This window comes from Herpailurus yagouaroundi, unplaced genomic scaffold (genome assembly GCF_014898765.1).
Source record: "Herpailurus yagouaroundi ecotype Mexico unplaced genomic scaffold, PumYag 198, whole genome shotgun sequence".
In the NCBI taxonomy this organism is placed as follows: domain Eukaryota; kingdom Metazoa; phylum Chordata; class Mammalia; order Carnivora; family Felidae; genus Herpailurus; species Herpailurus yagouaroundi.
The window spans coordinates 19,600,366-19,619,033 of NW_024412429.1; the positions used below are offsets into that span (position 1 = coordinate 19,600,366).

The 18,668-nt window shown below is 34.4% G+C and overlaps 1 protein-coding gene across 1 annotated transcript in view; it reads right to left on the minus strand.

The window, feature by feature from the left end:
* STXBP5 (syntaxin binding protein 5) overlaps positions 1–18,668 on the minus strand; it is a 170,574-nt gene that overhangs the window by 128,054 nt on the left and 23,852 nt on the right. The window contains exons 3-4 of the mRNA XM_040448625.1: positions 15,173–15,254; positions 11,276–11,376 (exon numbers count right to left, since the gene is read on the minus strand). Of these exons, the coding sequence (XP_040304559.1) occupies positions 11,276–11,376; positions 15,173–15,254 (183 nt within the window). The remainder of the gene's footprint in view (positions 1–11,275; positions 11,377–15,172; positions 15,255–18,668) is intronic.

Below are 18,668 nucleotides of genomic sequence, written 5' to 3' on the forward strand. Positions count from 1 at the left end.
GTATAACTTCCATGTCTCTACAGAATTTATCACAGTATTTGCATGGACCAGAATCTCAATCAATGTTTATGAAATGAATTAATACACAAGAAAATAAAAAAGAACATATTTGATATTTTTCTTAAATTAACTGTACCGGTTAATAGAAGAAAACTTAAGTTTGCATTAATGGATACAGAAATGTATTAAAAATAACAGCAGGGTCAGCTGAAAGCAATTTATAAATCTGTTCAAAGGATTTCCTTTCTATTTGCAGTCTCTTATCTTTCTGGATAAACTGTCATGGCCACTTTAGAAAAATCATCATATCTATATCCCAGCAGTACAATGTAACAAATGTTTTTCAAAAAATAAGCTTCAGAGGTTTTTGAAGGTCATTTTATATTTGTATTGATTTACTGTCTTATTTCTTACATTTCAGTTTTTATAAAACTTTTGGAAAGATGTCCAAATAAATGACATTAACCTTTCCTGTAAAATGACACCTTAACATCATCAACGACTATGGAAAAAACTGAGTATCAACTGAATATCAGTAAGTAAAACAATGAACATCAAATAGGAAAACAGTATGTATCAACTACAGAACCAACAACAACATCTGAAAAAACTGTCCCTATTACATGGGGGATTGCTTAAAGTTCTGTTTTTAATGATCTTACCTTGAGGAATGAAAATGCCAGAGTGTTTTACATAACGAATGTTATAATAAACAAAAGCTGCTGATAGTCATCGGCAACTGTTAACTACACCTCTTTGACATTTTTATATTAGACTGTCCTTTGTTGTATGGATAGGTGTACTCTAAATATCTTCCAGTCTACGGCTATGTCTTTTTAATTATTAAAGAAGTTTTTCTCTCTCTCTCTCTCTATTGTATATAGGCAGAGTAACACATATACACAAATATGACCTTATTTATACATTTATACAAACTTACTATCTCAAATAATTTTCTAAAGATTTTCTTGTTAAGTAATCTGTATACCCAACATGGGGCTTGAACCTACAACCCCGAGAACAAGAGTCGCATACTCCACTCACTAATAAGTCAGACAGTTGGCCCTTCAAATGATTTTTTAATTAGTTTTATCGTGATTGTGTGCCTCTCCTCCAAAATATACTCTCTATAAATCAAATTAATAGACTGGTCAACATATCCTTTCATATTTTTTTCTCAATGTTCATAAAATGCATAAGTCATGAGGAATTTGGGGAGGGGAGGGAGTTGCTATTTTTAAAAAGAATATTGTGCAAATTATTCTGAGTTTTGTGTTCTTATCCAGCAGTACCTGGTAGATGGGGTTTGCCTTTTAACTTTATGGTAAATGTGTTATACAGAACATTTAATCCTTTCCAATACACTTTGTGCTTTTCCATGTATGTTGTTTAAGCACAACCTGCCTGGATCTTACAGATCCTCCTCCCTGTTTTAAGTTTTCTGTGGTCATTTTACATTTAAGTCTTTAACTGGTTTGCAATTTATTTTGTTATGAAGCACTTTTCCCATTTAGATAAGAGTTCTCCCAGTATTTTTTATTTACTGCACCTTCTTTAATTTACTGCATCCTTTTTTATTTGCTGCATCATTTTTTTGTTTGCAAAGCTGCCTCTGTCATATATCAAAAGTGTGTGTGTGTGTGTGTGTGTGTGTGTGTGTGTGTGTGTCAGTTTGCTCACTGTGTTTTGATCCATTTGTCTTCCCTTTGTTTTTGTTTGTTTGTTTTTTGGGTTTCTTTTTGTTCTTTAATGTTTATTTATTTTTTAGAGAAAGAGAGAGACACACAGAGCACGAGCAGGGGAGTGGCAGAGAGAGAGGGAGACACAGAATCTGAAGTAGGTTCCAGGCTCCCGAGCTGTCAGCTCAAAGCCCTATGCGGGGCTGGAACCAGGAACCATGACCTGAGCCGAAGTGGGACACTCAACCGACTGAGCCACCCAGGCGCCCTGGTCTTCCCTTTGTTATTACCAGACCATTTTAATTTCTACAGCTTTCCAATATTTTTTGATATCCAAAAAAATAAGACTCACCATCTTATATTTCTTTTTCAAACATGTCTCAGTTATTCTGCGCCTTTTTTTTTTCCCATATAAATTTTAGGATCAGCTTATTAACTTATATGAACAACCCTGTTAATATTTTAATTAGAATAGCACTGAATTTATAAGGTTAATTTGGAAAGAAGTGACATTTTAAAACTTGAATATTCCTTTTTCTGAAGCTCTCCATTTGTCTAAGTCTTCTTTGATTCCTTCACTAGTTTTAATATTTTCCCCACATAGATCTTACACATTTTTGCTAGTGTTACTTCTAAGAACACTGTAAATTTTGTCATAAGATGTGTGCTTTTTCCCCTTTTTCCTTCCACATACTTCCAAATTTTATGTAATTCAGGTTGAGGTATATCTTTTATAAAAAGTTTAGTAACTGCATTTTTTTAACTGAATCAAAAATTTCAAAACTTTAACAAGTGAATTTACTATATTTACAATGATTTTGATTACTGATATAGCTGAACTATTTTTTCCATCTTTAGCCATATTTTTTCTATTATTTTTGCTTTTCCTGATCTCCATTTTCATTTCCTTTTTTCTTCCTCTAAAAGTTTAATAGTATGTATTTTGTATCCTTCTAGTAGTTATCCTTACACTAAGACACATTCAACATCGTTGCTTTCTAACAAGGTCTGAAAGAATGATTATTTGGGGAAGAGGAGGAATTTCAGATGATTAATGTATTTTTTGAGTTCTTTCACAGTTGACAATGTCAGAATATAATTTTTAAGGTATTTTTAATTCCAGTATGTCAGCAGTTTTTGGAGCATTCATTGGCCCTAACAATCTAAAGATATTTTAGCTAGGGGCAGTAGCTGGGTGGCTCAGTCGCTTAAGCATCCAGCTTCGGTTCAGGTCACGATCTCACAGTTCGTGAGTTCAAGCCTCGTGTTGGGCTCTGCGCTGACAGCTTGGAGCCTGCTTGGGATTCTGTGTCCCTCTCTCTCTGCCCCTCCCTGGCTTGCTGTCTATCTCTCTCTCAAAATAAATAAAAATAAAAAATAAATCAAGATATTTTAGTTCCACCAAATTTCTTTATACCTTTGATCACTACTTTTCTCTCCATTGTTCTGCTTTCTCCTGTCTTCATCACCAAAATCCCTACAATTCTTAGGTTCAAATCTCCATCCTCTGACTTTATCTTATAACTGTCATGCCCTAAAGTGTTTTAATTTTTAAGCAAGTTAAAATAAATAAGTTTTACTTTTAAGTCAAGAGATTAAAAACAAAATAGGAGAGAGAATAGAGATAAAAATAAGTTAGATATCAATAAAAGATAAAAATAAAACAAATCCACAAATGACTACATTTAAAAGACAATTAAATACAAAAGCCTCTGACAAATTATATTTAATACTTATATGATAAAATAGAGAAAGATGATATGAAGAGTATAAAAATTAATATAAGCACACAAGAATACAGTAAGATACAGCCTCTAATCTTAATGAAATTGATGATATTCTGAATCATAAAAAAATTTCAAGAAAAACAAAGGATCAATAACCACAGATGAAATTGATGTATCTAAGAATTATATACAAAAAAAATCCAGTTCTAAAAAGTTTAAGTATACTCTGAAAACATTCTGCAAACATGTAATTCCTCTATTAATTTCTCTATCTGTTCTAGAACAGGAAGAAAGAAAGAAAGAAAGAAAGAAAGAAAGAAAGAAAGAAAGAAGAAAAAGGAAGAAAGAAAGAAAAAGAAAGAAAAGGAGAAAGACACAAAAGTTACTCAATTCATTGGATGAAGGAAGTATCTGCCCTGATCCCAAAACTGACAGTTACAGAAAAAAAGTTATATTCTAATCTCACTTTTGAACAAAAGTTCTAAGAAAATATTAAGAACCATATTTAACAATATAATAAAAGAACTATCAGTACTATTCCAAAACTTTCACAAGCATACAAGAATGCTTAGTATTGGGAAATCTATTAATGCCATCCAGAAAAAAAGGAAGGTGAGAAATCACACGACAATCTAAAAAGGGGCTAAAAAGGCATCCAATTAAAATTTAATTTCCATTATTGACAGCCAACTCTTAAAGGAAAAAAAGGTTCAATCTTAAACCAACATCCTATGTTATGCTTAATAGTAAAGCCCTAAAGGCAGTATTATTAAAATTATCACTAAGAAAAATATACTTGCTATCAAAAATATCATTGAACACTGTTCTGAGAATTTGTGTTAATACAGTAAGGGAAAAAAAGAAAAATAAAACCTTCATCTTAAAAATCACTGTCAAACTATTCCAGATGGAAGTCTGCTATACCTCCCAGGCATGCTGGTTCAGTAAAAAGAAAGCTACTGCCCAAAGCTCTTTATTCTCCCAGCTCACTCTTTTTACCAAAAAAGAAAAAAATTTAAAAGCCTTGCTGTGGGCCAAGGACCAAATAGCACTCCAAAGATAATCAAACAACCTAACTAGTTTGGGATCTATTAGTGGAGGAATAAAGATTATACAGAAAGCAAATACTCTCATGTTTTTCTGTTTGAAGACTTTACTTCTTAAACCTATCTCCCAGGTAAGGAACACAGTCTGTGGAGCACCATGCCTTTTACAGAAGAAGAGATTCCCCTGTTTCTGCAAAGACAATGAGTTAACAACCAATCCCCAATTTTTTGAGCATTTACCAGATGTCAGGCATTACAATTCCAGATTACTGCTGGAAACAGAATAATAATTAAAAAAAACATATAGTTTACATTCTAATCTATAAGACAATCAAGGAACCAAGGCAATTACAGTAAGCACGGTATGTGCTATTTTAGGGAAAATGCATCATACTATGCCATAATACAAAACCGGCACAAAACCCACGCTAGAGAATCTACAGAAAAATCTGTAAAAGAAATGACAAAGACAAGTTAACCACGGAAAGAGAATCTTAAGTGTGTTCTAAGCAGGGAGATCAGCTCATACAAACAGGTAGGAGAGAGGATCATTCATTAAAAAAAATATTAAAAGTCATGAGGTGCATGGGTGGCTCAGCCAATTGAGTGTCTGACTTCGGCTCAGGTCAGGATTTCATGGTTCTTGAGTTCAAGCCCTGCATCAGGCTCACTGCTGTCGGTGCAGAGCCCACATTAGATCCTCTGTCCCCCTCTCTCTCTGCCCCTCGCCCTCTTACTCACGTGTGCGCTCTCTACCCCCTCCCCAAAATAAATAGAACATTAAAAAGTTTTTTAAAAATGAGGTCAAGGAGACTATATTATAATGCATAATGAAAGGGAGAAGCATAGCAAAATGAATTATGGTAATAAGTAGAATCATAGACCTTATAATACCTTTTAGGGGATGTTAAGTATTTAAGTGTATCAACTTCATTTTGAAAGCAGTTAAATATAATGGATATTGGTTATTTATCTACCTAACATCCATTCCCACTCCACTCCTTCCTAACATTATTCAGATATTCATTAGAGTACCCATGTCTTCCTCAAGATCCCCAAATACCTTTGGAGGCTGAGCTCCAGAGGTGAGCCAAACCAACCAGTGTAATTCCGCTCACTTGCTGCCATTTTAAGTCAGGTAATCCAAAGTTAAAACCAGTTAGATATACTCCATGTGTGACTGGTCAACTTCTTTAGGATCTCAATTACATTTGTAAAAATCCCTTCACAGCATCACTTTGATTAGCATTGGTTGAATAATTAGGAGAAGGTGTATGTATACCAGGGGACAACACCTTGGGGAACCATGTTAGAATCCTGGCTCTAAGTCTGCCCTTTAACCTCTGAAGATTCACATTCCTCCCAAATACAAAAAACATTCACTTGATCCCTACATCTCCAAAGTCTCAACCAATTACATTATCAAGTCCAAAATCCCCTTAAATTATCATCAGCTAAAAAATCCCAAATCTCATCATCTAAATTTGCTGCATATGAGAATCCCAACTGGAATCCATTAGATATAGCTCTTGGGCACAATTACAGTCCATCTGTGGACCTATGAAACTAAAGACACAAATTATCTGTCCCCAATACTCTCAGCATTCAATGGTGGGACAAGCATAGGATAACAGTTACAGAAATTCCGGTTCAAAATTGGGAAAAGAGGAAGTTAAAAAGGAGTCACTGGTCCTTAACAGTTTTGAAATCAAACGTTGGGATTTTCTTAATTAGGTTTCAAGGTCTGGGAATAATCCTCTGTAGCTCTCAGCTCCACCCTCTTAACCATCCTTCCTTTTTCATCCAATATAGCACTTGCCTGGAGTAGGTAGTTTTATCAGACTGCTTCTGGCTGGCAGCCTCCTTTCATTTTGTACTATCTCTTTCAGGCCAACCTGGCAATATTCTGCTATACAATTTTCTCAAACTGTGCATCTTAAAGCATTCTAGAGGTTCTCTGGTTTTATTAAAAAGATTTGCAATCTCTTAAAAGAGCTCTCTGTGTGACTAAATACTTGGACCTTTAGTCATTAGATTTTTAGTAAAATGTTGTTCAGCCACACCTGCATGTTTTTTCTCTATGCCATACTGAGAAATATTTTTTTTTACCAACTGGATCAGGGTAAGAATTTCCTAAATCATCAAATCCTGGTTCCTTTAATAATTCTTTTTTCAATTTATTTTTCTCCTCTTGCATTTTACTATAAAGCAGCAAAAAAAAAAAAAAAAAAAAAAAAAATCAGGTGACACCGTCAACCCTTTCCTTGGAAATCTCATTAGGTAAATATCCAAGTTAATCACTTACACATTACCCAGGAGACACTTCTGTTAAGCTTCCCACCACTGCTAAATAACAAGAAACCACTTCATCCAGTTTCCAAAAAGATGTTCCTCTCTCCCTTCTATGTCCTCATTGGCATAGAACTTCTATCACATTTAGACTTCTAGATATCATTTAGATATCTAGATATCTAAATGTGATATCTATCACATTTAGACTAGATATCATTTAGACTTCTATCACATTCCTCAATTTTTTTCAACCTCTATTCACTGCCCAGTTCCAAAGCAATTTACACATTTTTAGGTATGTGCTACAGCAGCACCTCACTTCTAGGTACCAAAATCTGTATTTTTTTTTTTATTGCTGTGTAACAAATTACCACAAAATTAATACCTAAGAAAACACTCATTTATTCTCTGTTTCTATAGGTCAGATGTCCAGGCACTGCATGACTCATAGCCTCTATTCAGACTCAGAAGGCTGAAATCCAAACATCAGCCAGGAGACATTCCTGTGTCCCCTTCTGGAGGTTCTGGGAAGAATCCGCTCTGAAGCTCTAACAGGTTGCTAGTAGAAATCAGTCTCATGTGGTTGTAGGACTCAATATCCCTTGCACTGAATCCCTGTCATGCCCTGAACCCTGTGCCAGGAAGAATCTAGTCCTTTTTAAAGGCTCAGTTAACTAAATCAGGTTTGCTGAGAATAACTGCCCTATCATAAGGTCAATTAATTGGGACCTCAATGACATCTACAAAAAAACCTTCACCTAGAGTTAAGTAGTGTTTGTATAAATAACTAGGAGTTGGTGTGTGGACATGAGGGAGCAGAAATCTTGGGACCCATTTTAAAATTCTGTCTACCCCACATATATGTTTAGGACAGGAACTGTTGGGTTATGGAATTTGTGAATACTGCAAAACATTTTTCGGAAGTGACTAAAACTTAACACTCCCAGCAGAATATGCAAAGTTCTGATAGTGTCTCATCCAAGCCAACGTTTTAGCCCTCCTGATGGATGTGTAGTGATAATCTGGTTGGTTTTAGTCTGCACTGTCCTGATGACTGACTTCTATCTTAAAAGAAGTCAGTATATCTTTAAGATGAAAGACTGAATTAGTTATTCTATCCTGGGTTTTTAACATAAACTTCTAAAATGACATTTATCCACATTATGTCATACTTATTATATGTCTGGGCTCTGATGTAAGCTATTCAAGCATTTTATTCATCTTTCTTATCCCAATACCTAGCACACAGAATGCACCCAATGTTTGCTGAACTGAACATCATTCACCTTCTAAAGTGTATTTTTTTTCATTTCCAAATTTAAAGCACTGTTCCCACTCTATATTCCTCCTAGGCCAATCAATAATGGCACAGGAGCCGACCCTTTTTAGCAGTCTAAGACATAATTTGTCTGAGCCAGTATTGCATGAATACAGTTAGAGGAATAATATATGCCCCGACTGTACCAATCATTAATCTACCTAGCTTTCTTGCCCTCAACATAAAAAGTAAACTGTTTTCATTCATTATTTTGTCTTTGTTATTTTTCACAAGCCTTAGGTCATTTTGCCCATTAAGAGAGATAAATTATTCTTATATTCACCTTTGATTATGTGTCCCCCTCCTTCCATACAATCTTTTTATACCTGAATACATAAGGCCCTTATGTAACTAGACCAGTCTCTTTGGATGTCTCTCTGAACTTCCTTGTCAGAATTTCTTAGTTATGGATAATTTTCTTCTAGGAAGCTATCCAACACTTCCTGACCATCTTTCCTTTTACAGTCTCAAGGTCATCAAATCACAATCATCTTCCCTCTAAATAAACACTGACAGTTTCCTTTTTTCTTTTTAAATTTTGTCTCAGGACATGGTTCTCTAATAATCCCTGAGATGACTCATCACTTCCACAGAACTCCAAGCAATTCTCTTTCCTGGATTAGAATTAGGTCCAGAATAGCAGACCCTCTGTCAGGCTTCCTAACAGCCTGCATTCCATTCCATTACTGTGTTCTAGTCCTCAATTTCATCACACAAAATCACTCTTATTTCTAATGCTTGTACACTTTTCATTAAGCTACTTAAAAGAGAAATATTTTGCCAATATGACACAATTACTACAAAAACTATAATTCTAGATTTCTAATTTGTTGCAATATTATGATTATTTTTTTTTTCTTATTCAGTATGTGCAGTGAATTAATTCAAAATCTTTGGAAGACCTGTACAGATATTTTAAGGGCTGGTAGCTAGCCAAATATTCTTTTACAGCTATGCCCTGTTCATGTTTATACTGAACAAATTATAAGCCTCATGAATATGCAAAGCACAAATTTAATATTTTAATTAAGAGTATAATGGGATAAATCAGTTTTTGTTTCTACAATAATTTATTTTTTGCTACTAAGAAAATCTAATGCTACAGCAGCAGTCACTTCCTGAAGTACCTTACAGGCATCAACTCCTCCACTGAGGTCCTAGTATCTGAATAAATTACTCCATCTCTGAAATATTTTCTTTTCTTAAGGGCTTTGGACACTGATAGACCACTGATAATTGTTAGGATGAAATTTTTTATCACTAATGTATTCCATAGAATATTGCATTTTGCTAACCATTAGAATGCATGCATGCTTTTTTTAGTCTCTAAACCAGTACTTGTATCTAATAACAAATGAATAGATATAAATGTGTCAGAATAAAAGAAATATATCTTACAAGAAATACATTAATTTCAGTATTAAAGACTCAGCTATTCAGGTGTCTAACATATTTATGGAGAAAAATTCTACTCTTTGAAATTTCACTTGGGGAAATTTTTCTTGACCCCAGAGACTAAATAACATTTATGTGAAAGTGTTTTATGAACAACACAGAATTATTAGAGATAATTATTAGAGATATAATAATTAGACAATAGAAGGTTTTAAAGAGGAAATCCCAGATCTATAATTTAGTCTTCAGTCTTAAAATGTTTCATATATTTTTAACTGCTCTAACATGGTTGAGAATACTGGTCATGTTCAAGGCGATAAAAAACTAGCAGAACAGATAGTTGTAGTTGCTTATAAATCCATGAACTCCTCCCAATTAAACTTCCTTAAAATAAATAAATAAACAAACAGAGACGCTAAATGGAACATACTCTAATTAAAACAAAAAAACCTACCAGACAGAATTTTACTTGTCAAATTCTCATTTTCCACCAAAGCCAAAGAATCTCTCTGTTACATGTATAAAGCCATGTAGAGCCAATATGCAACTCCTGGGTGGCTCAGTCAGTTAAGCGTCCAACTCTTGATTTTGGCTCATGTCATGATCTCACAGTTCATGGAATTGAGCCCCAAGTTGGCTCTGCACTGACAGCATGGAGCCTGCTTGGGATTCTGTCTCTCCCTTTCCCCCACTCGCACGTGTTCTCTCTATTCCTCTCAAACTAAATAAATTTTACAAATTAAAAAAAAAATAAAATATGGGAGCATGTTTAATCAAATTAGGGTGGAAAAGGTCTAATATACAGTAGAATATTACTGGGCCATAAAAAGGAATGAAATCTTGCCACTTGCAACGACATGGATGGATCTAGAAGGTATAATGCTAAGTGAAATAAGTCAGAGAAAGACAAATACCATATGATTTCACTTACATGTGAAATTTAAGAAACAAAACAAATGAACAAAAGACCAAAAAACCAGACTCTTAACTATAGAGAACTGATGGTTACCAGAGGGGAGGTGGGTGAGGGAATGGGTAAAGTAAGTGAAAGAGGATTAAGAGTACACTTATGATGAGTGCTGAATAATGTGCGTAAGTGTTGAATCACCATATTGTACCCTGAAAACTAACATAACACTGTGTGTTCATTATACTGGAATTAAGAAAGTAAAAAACAAGGTCTTACTAATCATAGCACAAAGCTCACAAATCATATACGAGATTCCTGTGACCAAACTGTTATACTTCTACGAATTTACCTTACAGATAGACTTGAATAAATGGATGAAGACATATATGTAACATAACATCACAACACAGCAGAGGAAACGAACAGCAGACCGAAAAGGATATAAATGTCCATTGATGAAGACTAAATTAGGGTACTTCCATACAATGGAATATCATGCTGTTGTGAAAATAACAAAGGAAGGCTGGCCTGTGTCCAATAGTTAACAATCAGATATATTATTGAGTGAACACAAATTATAGAAGGAATATATAATGCCTTCCCTTTTATGCAAAAAAAAAAAAAAAAAAAAAAAGGAGCTATATACAGAGATTTTTGCCTACATGCACAGACTAAGTATTTCTAGAAGGACACAAAACAAATGTATGTGGTGTCTCTGGAGAGGGAAATGGGTCTGGAAAGGAAGGAAACTTGCTTTTTATTGTATATCCTTTGAAGTTTTTGAATTATTTTTTAGATTGTGCATAAAGTCTATCACAAAAAAATAAAATCAAAGAATAAAATTCAAAGAAAACATTTCAAAATAGAATAACAAATATCTTATATATAGGATAACAAAGAATTCTTACCTTTCTCTGCAAAATTTAAGTGAATGTAATATGGCAGGTCTCTTTTGACGTAAATTCCATAAATGTAAGGTGTCATCAGCCAAGGCACTCACGAGAGCTCCCTTAAAAATACAATGTAATACATTTTACACAGAATATATTTTGCAAACACTAAAGCTACTAAAGAGCTGCCAAAAAAATCTTCCCAGACTTCAAAACTTTCTGCCAATAGGTTTAGCTTAGAGAAATATTTGCCTCACCCAAATTCTAAACAGCAGGTGTAAAACGGTGTGTTACATGTGTATGTATGTGTAAGAAATGTTTTAACTTCGATAAAGTATAATTTAGTATCTTATACACTACAAGCATACTAGAATCTAGTTGGATATTAAGGTTGATAACTAGCTATATAAAATTAGAGGTCAGACTATTTGGGTGGCTTGACCACTACTGTGTATCTTCCTTGGGTAAAAGAAAAATACAATATGAAGGAACCTTCGCATTTTATTTGGCTTAAGACAAATTCTTCTGAATGTACTATGCCTAGATCCTAATTCTACTACTAGAATGATACAGAAAATAAAGATAGCATTTAGCACGCTCTAACTTCAATATTTAAAGGGTTGAACAATCAACCAATTTAGAAAGTTAAAATATCTGATAGTATTAAATCCTGTTAAGCATGGAGAAGAAAATCTCTGGTCCTAGGTGAGAATCACACAGGAAGCTAAGTCTCACCTGTGACCTGACAAACCAGAATTTTCAGAGCAAGGACCTCTGTGTATTTATAAAAATCTTCAGAGGTGATTCTGATATGTGAACAGGATTAAGAATCTCTGGACTGAGGCTGATTTATTAAGACATGCACATGTTTTCCTCAAAAGAGTCAGATACTTTTCATCTCTACTGACAGAATAAATTTTAAAAAATGTAATATGAAGAATTTATGTTAATTTCAAAAAGGATTTGCAGTTCTAATCATTTAGGTTATTATGAGAAATTTTAAAATCTCCTTTTTTAACCTAAGAGTTTCTCATTTATCAGAGAGGATTAAAATAGCTCTAAAGGCAAAATTTACATTAAATCATCTCTCCAAGGCCTTTCCCCTTTCGCAATTCTATGGAGGCTACTCTATTGTGTAATTCCTACTGCTACATGACTACCAGTAAGCAGAAATAAAGTCCACATACTCTCCCTTTCACTAGAAAGCATCGTCTTATCTAATATCACTTTGAAGCAGGGATGCCTAGTGGCTCAGCTGGGTGAGTACCCGACTCTTGATTTCAGCTCAGATTATGATCCTAGGGTAGTAGGATCAAGCCCTGTGTCAGATACCACACTGGGCACGGAACTGCTCAGGATTCTCTCTCTCTTTCCCTCTGTTCCTCTCTCCCACTCACGCTTTTTCCCTCTCTCCCTAAAAAAAAAAAAAAAAAAAGATAAACAAAAATATATAAAAAATACATCATTTTGAAGCAGTGAAACTCAAAGGTTCAGAGTATCAAAGATCTGTACTCTTCATTCTTATTTCCAGCATAGTTTCACAGCATGTCAACTTCTCTCTCATGATGTACACACCGTTTTGAAATCTCAAGAAGAGATGTAGAGCCAAAATGGCAATAACAGCTTGACTACCTCCTCTGATGGCTCCTTTACCTATATATATGGTTTACTAAAAACAAAAGCAAATGCCTACTCTCAATGATCAGATTTCCATATCTAACCTCATTTAAATATTCATATTTTGAAAAGCATTTTTAAAACAGTAATATCACCTTCAAGTACTCAAAAAGTAACATTCGAGCATGTAAAATAAAAAGTCACATCTAAGAACTCTATGATGACTCCTATTAAAAAAGAACCCTGTAATACAAATGACAACATAAACTACTTAAGATTTCTAAAATTTAGGTGTATAGGCAATCTGCAATATGTTATTTACATTGGTTCATGTACAGCTTCTTTTTTTAATGTTTATTTATTTTGAGAGAGAGAGAAAGCAAGTGAGCAGGGGAGGGGCAGAGAGAGAGGGAGAGAGAATCTCAAGCAGGCTTCGTGCTGTCTGCACAGAGCCTGACACAGGTCTCAAACTCACAGTGAGATCATGACCTGAGCCGAAATTAAGACACTAAACTGAGCCACCCAGGTGTCCTGGTTCATGTACAGCCTTAAGAAATAATCTTAACACAAGTATAAAGATGGAGAACAGGTTACTGGTTGCAGGGATTAGGGACTGAGAGCAGGAAGGGGCACAATTATAAAAGGGTAGCCTTAGGGAATTTCTTTATGATGATGAAACTGATCTGTATCTTGTTCAAGGTGGTCATTACACAAATCTATATGTGTCATAAAACTGCACAAAACCACACACACACACACACACACACACACACACACACACACACACACGAGTGCATGTAGAAACCTGGTGGTGAAATCTAAATAAGGTCTATAGTCTAGCTAATAGTATTATATGGATGTTATTTTGCTGGTTTGAGATCTTACTGCTGTTAGACATAATGTAACTATTGGGGGAAGCTGGGTGGAGTATACACAGGACCTCTTTATTTTGAAACTAACTGCTAATAGAATTATTTCATAACAAAAGTGTTTTAAAAACAGGAAACTAATCTTGAGTCCTCCTAAAAGGGTTCCACAACTTTCTATATTATGATTTCTTTTGTACTTTAACATTTTACAATACACCTATTACACAATTCTACACAGAACACTGAAGTTTTTAAATTACACTTCTGACCTTGAAAAGCCTAAACAATTGCATATTAATATTCTGATATAAATAAAAACATTTTACATAAGGTTAGAGGTATCAAGTATTGTTTTTTTCCACTCATATATATTTAAGAATTTATTCCATGGAACCTAAGGACATGAGGGCAAAAAGAACGTCCACAGACTATCACCACATCTGAAGATAGAAGAGACTTTTCTGGAGTAATTTCTTATGACCAGCTTTTCCTGCCCATCACTGCATACAATAAACATCATTCTCAGTGTTGCTCATATTTTTAATTTTTTAACTTTTATTATTCTTTTTTAAATTCTAGTTAGTTAACATACAGTGTTATATTAGTTTTAGGTGTACAACATAGTGATTCAACACTCCCATACCTCACCTGGTGCTCATCAGGACAAGTGCGCTCCTTAATGCCCATCACCTATCCCCCATCCCTACACACCCTTCTCCTCTCTGATAACCATCACTTTGTTCTCTATAATTAAGAGTCTGTTTCTTGATTTGTCTCTTTCTATTCCTTTTGCTCATTTGTTTCTTAAATTCCATATATGAGTGAAATCATATGTTATTTCTCTTTCTCTGACTTAGTTCACTTAGCATTATACTCTCCAGCTCCATGTCATGGCAAAAACTTTTTTTAAAACCTGCAAGCATGCTGTCTACACTGCTGATAAAATAGTATTTGTTTCCTGAGCTCCTTCCTAACTTTATACTCCATCAAAAAGAAAGGCATCATCAATTACTTGAACCAGTAAGTGACAAAACAAGAATTTTGGACAATAACCAGTTTCTAATGGATTTTCGTTTCCTGGTTATATTTCAAACAATTTATTAGAGAAGTACATTTTGTCGTTTATAATAAACTCAATCTCTAAAAACAGTTTTTTAATACAGATTTTAACGTTATATAACTTTCAATATCCATGAAATAAAACTTAAATGTAGCACCTTATTCCATTCTATTTGCAACACTGTCTTGAGAAACATCTTACATTATTTATGTAACTTCCCATGATGCCATAAAGTGAACTATTAGCTCTGATCTTTAAGAAATTCACTCTTGTACAAATATTTAAATATGAATGCATGCAAGAAATCTGAAAGACCAGATGTGCCCCTATTTCATATATAAGTAGGACAGATTAAAGCAATTCACTAACCTCATTAATCAGGAACTGAAGCTGGATTACTGCAGCTCCACTGTCATGTTGACAGTAACATTCTACTCCTGGACGACCAAAGCTGTGATTAATTTCATTAAGGAGTCTATGGTATGCGTGGGCTTTTTACAGCAATTGCTAAGTTATATAATAGACCAACATTCCAGTGACCTGATATTCAATTCAGGCTTTTTACTGAGATTGAGATTCAGAGTTACATTTATTACACATCAATCAAATCAGCTAGCTTCTGCTCATAATCAGAAGTCTCAGAGATTATAGGTCTAGAAGAAATAAGTAGCTGTTCTTTCTAGAAAACCAAAGAACTATCAAAAACAACAATATACAGAACACAAAATATATTTAATACACTTTACTCGGGCTCAGGTATTTTTTTTTTCTTTCCCTTAAAACAAAAAGAGAAAAGATAGTTGATCTGCAGAACATCCAATTTTTCCCAAGACAGCAAACAAATCTGAAAAGCAGAGACATGTCATTTTAGAATAATGCTTTTGGAGCCAATCTTTTTAGTGGCATTGTTCACACCTATAGTGTTATTTTTCAATAGTGTAAGTTAATATAACCACGTAACTATGTTTGCAATTGTGGCATGTTATATTACCAATGAACATATCAATCTTTTACAACAGGCTTGAATACAAAATATGCAAACTTCTATTAATTTCCCCATGATAATAAAAATAAACACACATTTTCTGTGTCAGGCATTATACTAAACATGTCATATATATTAACTCATTTAATCCTCATAATCTATGGAGAATATATAGTTTCTGCCCTATGAACAATAAGAAACTGAAGCACAGAGGAATCAAGTAACTTGTAAGTCACAAGACTAGAAAGCAGCAGAGGAGCGATCTGAATAAGCAATCTGGCTCCAGAGTCTATACTCTTAATACGAAGGTATGCTAACAACAAAACAAAAAATCCAAACACTTATACAACTTACTATGTGCCAGACATTGTTACATGCTTTTTATTTTCATAAACTTGAAATAAGAAATTAGTCATTTTAACATGCTGCTAATCTATTTTTCACTAGTTAATAAATATTAACTGAAAATAAAAATTTATATTTAAAACTAAGATATGATGGGATTTCATAAAATTGTTAGTAAATATTAACTGAAAATAAAAATTTACATCTAAAACCAAGATATGATGGGATTTAATAAAACTGTAGCTCTCTTTATACAATGCCATATTCAGGTATATAGACTATTTCCTATATTCTATTAATACATGCCCCCTAGGGTTCTTAAGTAAAAATAATCACGCTAAAAGTTAAATTCTTATTTTCTATGCACCTTTTCCTTCTGAGTTCTAGAAGTTTTTCTAGGAGATATTTATTTTCCAGGGATTTTGTTCATTTTATTGCCAGCAATTAATTGCTCTAATATTTCATAAATAGACTAATCATGCATGTTTAGCTTATAGTACCCTACTCTTTAAACATCTTTAAACTTTTACCATCACCATCATCGTCATCAGTATTAATAGTACTATTTTCACTACAGCAATTGCCCAAAAGCATCTACAGGAAGCTAGATTTCAATGGCTCTCCTGGCACGGTACCAAATCACACCTGTTTGGCCGAAGAAAGAAATACCTACATCTCTGTTCATCCATTTCTTTTGTCAGGATGACAGCACAGACTCTGCCTTTTTAGCTAGCAGAGTGAGTCTAATTCTAATCCGTCCAACTAAATTAGTCTTGCTGGCACCAATCAGCATATTCTAAAATTCTCATTTTACATGGAGTAAAACTTCTCCTATTATCAGATGAGAAGTTAATGAAAAATATGAGCTATTATGAAAAATCATACAAATTCTATTTACCTATCATATTTTTCAGAAATCATATATAATTTTGCATATCTTGTGATATTATCCCAACACTTCTATATATTTTTTAAGTGTTTAATGTTTCCTTGTTTTTGAGAGACAGGACGTGAGCAGGAGAGGGGCAGAGAGAGAGGGAGACGCAGAATCCGAAGCAGGCTCCAGGCTCTGAGCTGTCAGCACAGAGCCCGACGCAGGGCTCAAACTCACAAACCGCGAGATCATGACCTGAGCTGAAGTCAGACACTCAACTGACTGAGCCACCCAGGCACCCCTAAAGTATTCTTTAACTGAATACTAGAGTTCAGAATTGTTTTTCTTAAATAAAACATAGCTATAACTACCCCAGTATAGGATTTGTAGTTTAATATTTTAAATGGAACTTTAAAGATACTGGCAATGCATTCTAAGTGTAGCATTCACATAGAATCTATTTCTTTTCTGATCATTTACTGTTATACACACAGCATCAGAGAAATTTTAGGTGGCTGACCTTCATGAAGTCCAACCCTCTGGGGCGCCTGGGTGACTCAGTTGGTTAAACAGTGGACTCTTGACTTTGGCTCAGGTCATGATGTCACGGTCTGTGGGATTGAGCCCCATGCCAGGCTCTGCACTGACAGCACGGAGTCAGCTTCAGATTCTCTCTCTCTCTCTCTGCCCCTCCCCTGCTCATGTTCTCTCTCTCTCTCAAATAAATAAACTTAAAAAAAAAAAACCCCTCCATTTTGTATTCACATTTCATCAGTTTATATATTCTTAAAGTGAACTAATTACTTGATTATAACATCAAATATAACAGGCACAAAGAGATGTGGGAATACACAGAACCGATTCTTGGTTAAGTAAAGTATAGTATAAGCAAACAGCTCTGCTAATTAGGGCCCTATGGTTTGAAAACTTCAGCATGCTGTGAACGTCAATCAATATTTTATTCATAGAGACTGGAAAGTATCTGTAAGTCCAGGTTACATGGAGGTCAAGAAAGGTTTGTTCTTACTCTATGTATGGCCAGAAAAACTGCACTTTTTTATGACATTAATATTAATATAGTCACACCTAAGATGATAAATATACTTTATTTTTTTTTCAACGTTTATTTATTTTTTGGGACAGAGAGAGACAGAGCATGAATGAGAGAGGGAGACACAGAATCGGAAACAGGCTCCAGGCTCTGAGCCATCAGCCCAGAGCCCGACACGGGGCTCGAACTCACGGACCGCGAGATCGTGACCTGGCTGAAGTCGGACGCTTAACCGACCAAGCCACCCAGGCGCCCCAAATATACTTTAATAAACAAGATGCACTTATATCTACTAAGTTTTAGGTTCTGTATCTTAAATACATAAGTGTACTTAATCTTCACGGTAACTCTGAAAGGTAGTTATTATCCATATTTTACAAATGATAATTCTGAGGCTCAGATAAGTGCTTTTTCTCAAGGTTACTACTGATTTCTTTCCTTCTTCCTTTGGATAAGGTAGTACTATGCTGCAGCCAGCCCTGAAGGATCCTGATCCTATAAAAGTCCCATGTATTGGGGAAAAAAATCCTAAGTCATTACTTCATTGTAACAAAAAGCTTAAAATAAAATTTTAAGGAATGGAAATTACTTACATATAATCAAAAAATAT